This window comes from Rhododendron vialii, chromosome 2a (genome assembly GCF_030253575.1).
Source record: "Rhododendron vialii isolate Sample 1 chromosome 2a, ASM3025357v1".
NCBI classification, from domain to species: domain Eukaryota; kingdom Viridiplantae; phylum Streptophyta; class Magnoliopsida; order Ericales; family Ericaceae; genus Rhododendron; species Rhododendron vialii.
The window spans coordinates 25,704,995-25,717,041 of NC_080558.1; the positions used below are offsets into that span (position 1 = coordinate 25,704,995).

The 12,047-nt window shown below is 39.3% G+C and overlaps 1 protein-coding gene and 2 pseudogenes across 1 annotated transcript; all 3 read right to left on the minus strand.

The window, feature by feature from the left end:
- Positions 1-2,679: 2,679 nt before the first annotated feature.
- LOC131316096 (uncharacterized) lies at positions 2,680-5,763 on the minus strand. Its single transcript, XM_058345374.1, has 3 exons — positions 5,567-5,763; positions 3,155-3,270; positions 2,680-3,041 (listed from the first exon to the last, which is right to left on the minus strand). The coding sequence occupies exons 1-3, from the start codon at positions 5,700-5,702 to the stop codon at positions 2,688-2,690; spliced, it is 606 nt and encodes a 201-aa protein (XP_058201357.1). The 5' UTR covers positions 5,703-5,763; the 3' UTR covers positions 2,680-2,687.
- A 1,123-nt stretch (positions 5,764-6,886) lies between these two features.
- Positions 6,887-8,917, minus strand: LOC131317360 (putative G-type lectin S-receptor-like serine/threonine-protein kinase At1g61610; annotated as a pseudogene).
- LOC131316144 (putative G-type lectin S-receptor-like serine/threonine-protein kinase At1g61610) lies at positions 8,244-10,158 on the minus strand (annotated as a pseudogene).
- Positions 10,159-12,047: the final 1,889 nt, after the last annotated feature.

Below are 12,047 nucleotides of genomic sequence, written 5' to 3' on the forward strand. Positions count from 1 at the left end.
TGCAGTGTTTGACCACCCCGAGAGCTACTAGGGGATGGTGAGAGGGGATGGCCGCTCCCTCCTCCTTTTTTTGTTTCCTATTTCCTTTTTTTTTGTTTGTTGCTCCGGGCCTCTGTGCCCAGGAACGTAGGTGGTCCTTAGTGCCTGGTTTTTGTAAAATCGGAACGGTTTGAAATAAAAAGTTATCTTATTGCTAGTATCGAGCAATCGCCATTTTTTTTCTTCATTTAATCAATCCAAACAAACATGACTACTTGAAGGCCTTTTGAAATTCTCTGAACATCAGAGAAGTGCTTTGTGCTAAACTCGAACTCCCTTGTGCTAGAGTGTTCGAGAAATTTCATGTCCCTTGTTAGATCGTGCCCAGCACTGGACAGTAAGTCCTTTGCGCTGGGGACTTTTGCCCTAGGCCCGGTCCAATCGAACGATTTTCTTTTCTCTTCCTCCTCTTTTATTCACCCTCAAGCTAGGGCTTCCAATTTCTGCACAAAACACTTGAATTTCGAAAGACATTTCTCTCTCTCTCATTTTCCCATCTCTACCAACCGTTTTTCACCAATTTTTCGATTATGGAGCTATTGGACGAGTCTCATGGTTCGGGTACGGACCTCGGCATTGTTACAAGGGTGTCAAAACCAATGGGGGCTGCGACTGGTATGGCGGCAAGGGAGGAAACGACAGGGCAGGAGCCCGTCGCTCTGGCGACGGCAGGAGACGGTCCTGGGGCTCCAACGATGGTTGCATGTATGGGCATGGCACCCCTCTCGATTTCAGAGGTGTCGGAGCCCAGTGGGGTCCCAATAGTTGCAGCGGTGGCAGCAGGGGAAGGGCTATCGACTCCATCGGTGACAGCAACAGAGGGTCACGAGGCCTAGCCAAGCATAGCTGTTGGGTCCAGTTTCGTTAGCGGTGAGTGGCTTCCGTGGCGTCTCATGATCAATTCCCCTGGGATCCCGATTGAAGATATTTTGGACGAAATTGCAGCGCGGAAGAGTGACAGCGGTGTCTGTGGTAGTGGTGATACGGAGAAAATAATCACCAATGAGGGTGGTGATGAAATGGTGACCGAGATGGAGGTCGATGCCGTTGAGGCAACGGGGATGTTGAGGCGATCATGAGAAGAGACAGGAAAGGCCCCGATGGTCATGGAAGATGCTGAAATGCCGGTCCCCATTTTTGATAGGCTGGTGAGGGGTACGGGAGCGGAGTCGACCCAGCTGGTCACTCTCTTGGATTACAAGGAGTTTGTTGAGGATGAGGACATCTTTGAGGCCGAGCTTGACATACATATCTGAAGACTGGTGAACCTCCTCGGCTGCTGCAAAGAAGGTATCCAAAGTCATAGATCAAAATTGTTGGCAATCAACATCTTCCTCACCAATTAGTTTAACAAACACAAGCCACCTTTTTTATGAATGTCGAAAGTATGTACAACAGCTTTCCTCCCTTGTCTTCTTTGCTTGGAAAAAAGCAAAGGAGGAGGAGAGAAAAAGAAAGCAGTCAAATACAGAGAGACATCGAAGCTAATCTTTGTACTCTTTTAACCTTTCTGGTTTTTTTTTTAAATCTATATCTTCAATGTAAATTCCTGCCCATAATCCTCATGCTACATAGGTGGGTCCAGACTTGAAATGAATGGACAAGTACACGGGATAAAACATAGGAGTGATGTGATTAAGATGAAAAATGTGAATGGACAAAGCTGTTTACGGGAAGTGGATTATGTTCTGCATATTTTTATGCTGTGGATTAGTTGTGCAGATTTTTAGTTGATATGAGTTGGCGGCCATATCAAGGTGGCAGCCATATCAAGGTCACACGTTCAAACCTTATAAAAAAAAAACATATCTGAACACCAATAAACTTATCGCAACGATTTCAAATTCGAACCATGAATGGATCACGAAATGTTGTTACACCACAACCTAGTACTGGACATTTCAAGTCACAATAGAAATTGTTCCTTAAGTGAAAAAATAGACAAAATGCTAATAAAAAACAGTCAGAACACAGCCTACCATGGAATTTTAAAATAAAGTTATGGGCTCCCTAGGTTCGCAAACCATTACTTGACCTCCCCATCTCTTCTCATCAGTTTTCGGATCCAAATCGGTTGATCCAACCCAGCCTTCCATCTGGAGTCAGCTTTATGAAGCCTTCCCTAAAATTGACTCCCTTGACAAGCTTGTCATATGCCGCATAGAAGGCAGTGTCACTAACAAAGGGCTTTAGTGGGTTCATTGCTTCAAGACACGCCTCAATAGAGTAATTTTTGGCCTCAAGACGTTGCTGTGTCAAGGTCTCAAAATACTCTCCCCTTTTTTGGTTTGCGAAAGCCACCCTATCATACACCTCTTTTTTCTCACATCGTATTGACTTACTGCTTGTTCCACCACTTCCATCCAACATTCGCTTTCTTCCATCAGAGAATGTGCTATCACTAAACTTTATGGCCTTTCCTTGATTCTTCAAAGCTTGCTCTTGCTCTAACAAGGGGCCCCTAGGGGGCTGGGTTGTCCAAAGATGCCTGTGGCCAACGAGCCGTCCACAAGCTCGTGCAAAAGGTCATAATGGTCAAGCCCTTTACCAATAAATTTTCTGGCATCCTTATTTGCCAACAACAAATAGGAAAATTGTAAATTAGCGTCCTATAAGGTGGAATGGTGCAGGTATAAGTCAAATCATGGTTATCTAGGGTTTATCTGCAAATTCGTTACCCACAATTCCGCCGATGCAGTGACGGTTTGACTAACCGGGTCCCAACCCAACCCACTTCGCTCGGTCAGGTCTTTGAATAGCCTATAGTCTTTATTCAGGTGGTCAAATTTCTGATGGATCTTAATAAGGGTGTAGTCAGTCTTATGTGTCCTCTTCTTTAACTCCTCTAGGATTGCCGCCCATTCTAGGGGATTAAACTTGAGAGTTTTCTTTGAGTTTGTTGAATGGTCTTTCCTCGCCTCTTCTAGCATAATTTGGAGGAAAATTTTGGTGTTCTCATAGCTCCAATTGTTGGCATCGAGTTTTTTACGACTCATCATAGGCTAACATGTGGGAAACAATTAACGCATGTTACACATTACTAAAGTGAGATGACATATGCAAGTTCATGTCATGCTTAACGAAGTCATCATTACTTAAGGAGTAAGAGGAGTACCACTTGGACACAGTGCTCGCCGGTGAATGAGTTTGCCGAGGGCGTAGGAGATGAAGCACGTCTTTTCCTCTCCGAAGTTGGAGTTGAGGGTTCGAATTTCAGTGACAGTGGTTGGCCTAACAACAACAAACAAGTTCAAACAAATTACCCACAAGTAGTTGAAAGAAATTACCGAACTGTGAACCAACTATAAAAAAAAACAGCTAGAAAGGATTTACAGTAAGGTGTTTGAAGTTCTATTTGAACCAACTATCCAAACAGAACTGAGAAGACTATTGTGCAGGATATAATGGCTATTCTTGAGGGATCTTTCCCAGTCAAATTATCTTTGGTGTACCATTGATTATTAAGTCCAAACTCTGCAACTGTGAACAAGTATCCATTTTCAGTATTTGTGCCTTCAAGCAGCCAAAAAATGTTTTTTCTAGCCCATAATTCATGCACATATCAGTGATTTCCAGCAATGACAAACAATTTCGGCGTGCAAATGGCAATTTTCAGCAACCAATTAATAGATTCAGCATCTCTATATCATATTTCCTGCACCTATTTCCAGTTTCAGCACTTATAGGCTTTTATTCAGCACTTACAAGCAATTTCCAATAGGGTTCATTAAAATAGAGATGAGGTCATAGCAGAGTAAACTAAGGATAGAAACATCAGTAAAGTAAACATCATTTGGAACAGTTCAGTCTATAACAAGAACACAGAGAAGAATAACACTCCATTCTAAACTTGTGTTTCAATGCCTGGTAGTTGAGTAAGGTTCCTAGCTATTGTAAAAGAACTTGAGCTGCAGTTATAAAGATTAGCAGAGCGAATTGTCGAATAAGTAATAGAAAATGTCGTTAAAGAACCTCAGCATGCAGCCACAAGGTGCAAATAGTATTTTACATTTCTATATACTACCAAGTAGCAGTACTAGCTAGTCACAACAGCACACAACCACAAGAGTTTTCAGCAACCACAAAGCAAACCAGTAGACAACTATAACCTCATATCACAACCATAACCTCATATCACATTTCAAAGCAAACCAGAAGACATTCAGTTACAGAACAAAACTTCTTTTTTGCCTTTTGATTGTCTTCACAAAAAACTCACCCCATAATGAAAAGAAGTTATTCCGTACAGCTTTCCAAGGCAACAGAAATATTTTTTGCTGTTGATGAGTATTTGATCTATGTTAAGATATATGTAAGGTAGTTGGTTTGCTATATTAATATGTTCTTTTCCATGTGATATTTCGTTTGTGTGAGTTGTAAGTATATCTTTTGGCTAACGGAGGAATGATTACAAGCTAGCATACAAACATCATGCTTGGCTTATTTGATATGTCACATACTCTTCTTGTAGTGGTCTTCGAGTCTTGTTCCATTTTTCTATATTTTTTTTCCGAAAACGAGAGCGCCATAAATATGCACATACTTACTATATAGTGTATCGTAATTTTTTTCCAAGACAAAATATAAGTTCTCGACCATTGGACTTTCTGTCCGCGAACATCTAGGCAAATGATAATCCTCCATAGTGGAGATGGCAGTCAACATAAAGCAAAACAAATAATGCTGCATGGAAAAATCAAACTCCAAACTTCGGACGACAACTGCTAAATAACATATGCACACCATCTAAATATTTGCATGGTTTACCAAACTACACTGACAATAAACACAACTATTCATCATTAGGAACTTAGACTACAATGTATAACAGTGCAATTGTTACTGTGAATGAATTTTCTATAAAAAAAAAAATGAAGACTTGAAAAAAGACTTTAGGAAATTTTGCCATCAAATGAGCATAACCAAGCCAATATCAGAGCATTAAGTGAAAAGCTAACGGTCCACATCCCATTTAGTTAACCATTCGAACCACCTCATGAAACTAGACCCTATTAACCTCATCCAAATATCTTTATGTAATCGATTAAGAGCAACTTTTGTTTGTGAAATCAAAAAATTCAACTTCAGGGTTTTGCCCTAATTTACCCTATACAAAAATGGGGTTTTGCCCTAATTTTCCAGATTTCCCCAAATTTTCCAGAAATCAACTCGTGCATAGCAAAACCCTAAGCCGAGATTAGGCCTTCAAACCGCAAATCGAAACCACAAACAAAAATACAATGGCTAGGCTACATACAACTCAAGAATAAATGAGGTTACTTACTCGATTTAAGTGTGCCATACGGAAATTTTCAACTAAGAACCGAGTGTTCTTCCTTGTGTAAAACACACAATTTCGTACTTATGTAAAACACACATGTATTGAAATACATTTGGACAGATCCAGAACACACATAACCCAACGAAAAATCGAACTCAGAACGCAGAACCCAGAACCCATGAACAAAATCAAATCATATATTAGGAAAATTCGAACTCAGAACCCATGAACAAAATTGAACCACACCTCTACGTCTTCGAACACAGGTTGGTCGGAGAAGCCATTTACCACACCGAATGCCGTCTTCGCTTGGGCCTTCCATTCTGTTGGAGTAGGAGGTCAGTAAAGAGGGAGACAAATGCGTTGGACGCCCCTTATCCATCTTTATACAACAAATGTCTTGTAATGACCAGGAATCAGTCAAATACCAGCTGTATCTACCGATGCTATGGAGACTATGGTTTGTCCTTCGAGATTTCTCGAAGACCACGGCTAGAGAGAGAGGGCTAGGGTCTGATACCAGAGATGGGGAATCGTCCTACTCTTTCACGGAGATAGCGAGAGAGAGAGAGAGAGGGAGGGAGAGAGAGAGAGAGAGAGAGAGAGAGAGAGAGAGAGAGAGGAGTAAAGGGGAATCGGGAATCTCTACTATGACTCTGTAAAAGGAGAAAGATGGAGAGGACAGGGAGGTTGGAGGGCAGGTTAACGTTGGAGGGAGGGGAGTAAATGAGGTAGTGAGTCGCAGGGGATAATTTCCCCCAAACTGGGATCCGAACACCCATTTCTGTTTTTGAAAAGTCCAAAACTTGCATCCGAACAAAGCCGACATTACAAATGATTCGAAACTACTATTTGCCAAATCCTCTCCGGTAATTATCAGGAACAGTTGTTGGACGTATCTTACAAATGTAGATCCCACAAGGATATTCTTGCCGATAAAACTATATTGTATTGTGAGAAAAATGTGAACTGATAGGAACAGTAATGGAAGAGGATCCCATCCCTTCATAATTATAGGTTGAGTTGACTTCAAGAGAGAAAAATTTTATTCAAAAAGGACTTGTTTCGCAAATTGTTGGGGCAAATTTTCTGAGAACAACCCGTTTATTAATAAACACTGACGAGATGTTTTCAAATTCTAAAGATTTATTAATCAATTGGGTCTAGGTCAGTTGGCCACTCTTGTACATTCCTAATTTAGAGGTCAAGGGGTCAAATTTTGGCAAAAGGCAAGAATCGATAATTTTTCCCCTTAGAAGGGCTCTTCTTCGCTTTCTTTGTTTCTCCCCTTTGATGGACTCATTTCTCGTGTTAGTTGAGTTGTTGGACTTCGTTATCTTGTTGACCCTCACACAGTTTATGTAGTATCCCATGGTCTGTATTTTGCATTATATATATACATGATGTAAATGATCTGAAGATTTATTTTCAGACATGAATGAAATAAAAAGTTGTTAGAGGAACTTTTCACTCTTAATGTTACTAAAACGAAGATAGAAACTAAAAATCAACAATAAAATCAGAGAGCATAGTCTTTGAACTTACGTATCCAATGATGTTTGAGTATTAAGGTGAATGAAAGCTACTATTCCGCCGGCCGCATACAATCTCTAATAGTAGTATCCCGAAACTATAGACATCGGATTTGATAGAAAACAGGCCTTCCATTGCATACTCAAGAGCCATATAACCGCTGCATTTAGAAAATAATATGCAAAATCCAAGTGAAAATTTATGTAGTGAAATCAATAAACCTTAGTATGTACAAAAAAAAAAATATTTAACTTACTATGTGCCAACAACTTGGCTTGTACTTGCTTCATTTTTGTTTCTCCCAAACATTTTGGCCATACCAAAATCAGAGATTTTTGGATTCATTTCTTCATCCAGCAAAATATTACTAGCTTTTAAATCTCTATGAATTATCCGAAGTCTTGAATCCCGGTGAAGATAAAGGAGTCCGTGTGCAATCCCTTCAATAATTCTATAGCGCTTTCTTCAGTCTAATTCCGCTTGCCTAGTCTGATCTGTCAAAATGGTAGAGCTTAATTACATCTCATATTTGGGACCTGTTTGGGAGGCAGATTGTGCATTGTGATTGTGCATTTTCCTACTTTTTTTGTTTGGGAGTGTAGTGTGAGAATGGATTCTCAATCTCAAAATGCATTATGAAAACTATGCTTTAGAGGCACGATCTGAGAATCAGCCAGCTTTTTCATTCTCATTTTGGATTATCTTCCTCAATTTATAATCTATTTTGGGCATTTATCCTTAAAATACCGATTTATAATCTATTTTGAACATTATCCTCCCAAACACTACTCTGTTGAAAAATTTATTCTACACATATCTCCCAAACACTCTACCAGATTCATAATTTATTCTGGCCACAATCCAAAATCAATAACTCACAATCCAAAATGAAAAATGCAAAAATAATTTGGCTTCCAAACAGGCCCTTAGGATTAACAAGGAAAAAGAAGAAGAAGAGATCATGGTGAAATTAACTAACCAAAGAGGAATTTATCCAAGCTTTTGTTAGGCATGTGTTCATAGAGCAACATTCCTTCTTCACCCTCTATGCAGCAGCCTACAATCCTGACTAGATTTCTGTGCTGCAGTTTTTTAATTAAAATGATCTCATTTTTAAACTCCTCCAAACCTTGTCCTGACTTCCTTGAAAGCCTCTTTACTGCTACTATTTCTTCTCTCCCTGATAGTTTTCCCTGCAAAAATTAAAAAACGTACAAGCAAGCTATTTTTGTCATAAAAAGTTAGTAGTACGGAGTAGGTTTTTTTTATTTTTATTATTTATAATTCTCAACATAGGAAACTTTTTTAATTAGAATATTGATTTTGATGGCGAGGGTGTTTGGCACTTCGGATAAATTAATCCTCGGACGAAAAAAATTTATCTTGTAAACAGGGCCAAATCCCCCTTGTCCAAGCTTGTTTTCATCAGAAAAGTTGTTAGTAGCAGCGGCTACATAACTAAAGCTGTATAGCGATAACTCTTGTCCAGTTCGTTACTGCCCTTTAATTCCAAGCTCATTCGACCTTGAAAAATTCGTCGAATATTCTCTACTTCTTGAGCCAATTGTTGGGATCCGATTGCTTGAAATTCTACGTTTTGAGTTTGTTTTGAACCTCCAAAGTATCCAAATAGATACGCTAATGAAGAATATTCCTATCACCGCGAGTAAAACTATCAACAGCTTGGAAATCTTCCTTTTGTTACCTAAATTTGGAGAGGAACAGGAACATTGTTAGAAACAAAATCTACCGCTAGAATCCATGATCGGAGATTTCATAGTTTACTTTTCTCAAATTTTTCCATCTAAGAAAAAATACATAAGTTCTAAAACTTCAAAACATTTTCTAAAATTACATTAACAGCAATCAAAATTCAAAATTCGTGTTACGTAATTCGGAATGAGCGACGCGAATGTATAGATCGTTTCCGCCATCAACAAAGCACTGCATGTCGACCAAATCCCCGCTCCACACTATGCAATTGATTCCGCTAACAAACGGATACGTGTGACACGAACAATTCTTCAAACGATTCTGTCTGCATTCGTCGATTTTCTCTACCATCACCAAGCTCGCGAAAGCTGGTAACTTCGCCCCCTCAATCTTCAAAAACCCGTCTACCGATTCCCCTCCGCCACGCCAATTTCAGTACTAGTATTTCTACTACTAATAATTCCACACCCTAAGTTTGTTCTTCTAACACACCCACCTGACCAATTTTCTCCCTCCCATTCACTCTCATACTTAGGTACAAACCCTTTTAGGCAGCTGCATATGGGTTTTTCCATCACATTACACATCCCGTATGCACCACACCTATTGTACACTTCGCAATCGTTACTCGGCTGCAATTGCACAATGCTCCATTTGCTTGTACCTTCATCCCACCTCAACTGCTCTTCAATCCCATCTTGACATATTCGAAACCTCGTTAGATCAGAGGCGTTCGGCAATGTGTATTTGAAATAGAACGTACCGCTGCTTTCCTTAATAAGCTTAAAACCATATGAATAGAGAGTCCTCCGTTGGAACACCGGTGAAAGTTATTCCATTCCAGTGGCCGCTTCTCCAATGCCGGTTTAAACCGTCCCATATCACTATCTGTGGCGACCCACGTGGATCGATCCCCATTGAGTATTTTTCAATCGAAGGATCATTTTCACTTTTCCAAGAAGTGAAAACACCCTCATCCGATTGGACATCGATGTAGACTTTCATATCAGGGAGAAACGTATCCGTTGGATCATCAAAACTCTGCCAAATGGCCTTTCCTTGATCACCGACGATTTCGCTGCTCGAGAGAATTAGGTTCCCAATGTCCATGAGAATCGCAGTGGAAGTTGAATTCCCTGGTACAGCCGGGAATTTTGTAGACCATATTTGATTCCCATATCCGTCTAGAACCATTAGATTACCGGCGTTTCCAACCATTAAAATTCCAAACTCGCTCGAAATGGGACTTTTTCTGTTTGCCACCCAAACAACTGATTGGATTTCAGTTTCGTTATACCAAATTCTAGCATACCGGGTTATCGAATTCCCAGGACTAAAGAAACCAAGCACAAATTTTTGGCTTGGAGAGGTAATTGTTTCACCATCTCTAATAATCAGGCCCCGTGTTATACTGTTAGCCCCATAACAGAACGATGAAAAAGAATAGAAAACAGAAATCAAAGAGTAGAAAAAGACATTGTTATGGGTACTTCTGGGTCCAATTCCCATTTTCCCAAACACTGGATTTCTAGACATTTCATCTGGAAAACAGAAATGAATTTGAAGGGGGCATCGTTTTCAGTGAATTTAATTCAAAGACTAAAAAAATGACTTGGATTTTGTGTTGAAGATTCTTACTCCATTTGACTAGCCCCACTTTGTCATTGTTGCATTTCTTGTCTCTTATTTAAAAAGGAAAATGAAACCAATAGAAACAAAATGAGAGGCTGACTTTGATGGGTCCAGAAAAGAATACTGGTTCTCATATGTTATTAGCATAGTCTGAAAGCATTTAATTTTTCGAATGTAGGTGGAAATAATATTTTACTGAATTTGGAAGAAAATAATACTGGTTGATTTGAAATAATACTGGTTCTCATATGCTTGGCAACTCAGTGTAATCTGTAGCACTTGGAGATAGATATCAATTTAATTTTGGTTGATTTTAGGTCAGATTGTCTTTGCAAGTTTAGTTGACTTGGCATTTATGACATGATAATGCCACCCAACGTGAATAATGAGCTGGAACAATAAAAATCATTTGTACCTAACTTTACGATGGAGGTTAGTAGTAAATGGGAAATCCCAGTTAGATCATTGTAATACTAGTTAATCTCCTTTAGTGGTTCAATGTGACATTGACATTTCGATGGCTTTGAACCGTTTCAAACTAAGGAAATGATGATTGACTACTTGTTTTTAGAATCACTAAGTCTGTTTACACAGACAATGCACACATTAATTCTGCACAGATTTCAATGTGGGGACCCACTACAGGTCCCAAAGAAACGATTCGAGCCGTTCATTAAATGTAAAATATTTTTTGAAGGGCTCTCTTAAAAAACCAGCTCAATCCGATATTTATAGGTGCTCGATCCAATCATTTAACTTTTCATTATCATGAAATTTGAATGAAAAGTTAAATGATTGGATCGAGCACCTATAGGTATCGGATTGAGCTGATTTTTTGCCAGATCCTTTGAAAAAATGTTTTACATTTAATGAACGATTTGGATCGTTTGTGTGGGACCCGTGGTGGGTCCCACATTGAAATCTGTGCAGAACTGTGCGTGCATTGTCAATGTCAATAGCACCATTATTTTAGAATATGGCAAGAAATTCATTATCATTAATATAATGAACTTGCAGCGAACCCACTGGTGCAACTATTTTCTTGATAATCAAGGGGTAGAAACTAAGAAAGATGAGGTGGAAATCCAGGCTGATATTTTTATTTGGGGACTACTCATGTGACCATGTCTCGAAGATGTCACTAGGCAAGCTTGGAAGATGGATCCGATTCAAAGGTTCTGTTTGGCAAAGAAGAGGGTGGAAAAGAGTATAAAACTGTGAAAGGCAAAGGAAAAGAAGATAGCTCCGAAATGCTATAGTAGCTGAGAAGTCATAACTTGGCAAAAAGCGATAGAACATTACTTTTATTTTCTAAATCAAGCTAAGACATATTTGGGTCCTTGTTTGGGCATTTTATTTCCGCTGAATGAATTCCTATTTTATCTTCTAAAACTATGCTTATCCAATGATTTGGTTCTTATATTGCAATTGCCATACACTACAGTCTCTTTGCCAAACAAGGGAAACTTTAAGGAATCAAGTTCTTTGTGTCGCTGACAGAAGAGAAAGTAAGGATGAACTTTAGTTGCTTAAGAAACTAGGTTTTTGTCAAAACTTAGAAAGAAGATGCTATCTCCGCGAGAACACTTAAGAGTTAGCTTGCTCATTATGAAAGTACAAACACAAGGAAGATTCAGAAAAATATCTCCACCAAATTCCTCTCCAAAATACAGAAACCCTCTTGTGAGAAATGCTCGTTGGGTAACCCAAGAACCCAAGCAAAAGTAAGAGCAAAGCCTGCTAGGACAAGAAACTGCAAAAGCAAAACTTAGGCAAAAGTTAAGGCATTCGAAGAAAAGCTCGCCCTAGGCAAAATTTAGAGCATGTGAGGAGAAAAACCAAGAGTGGA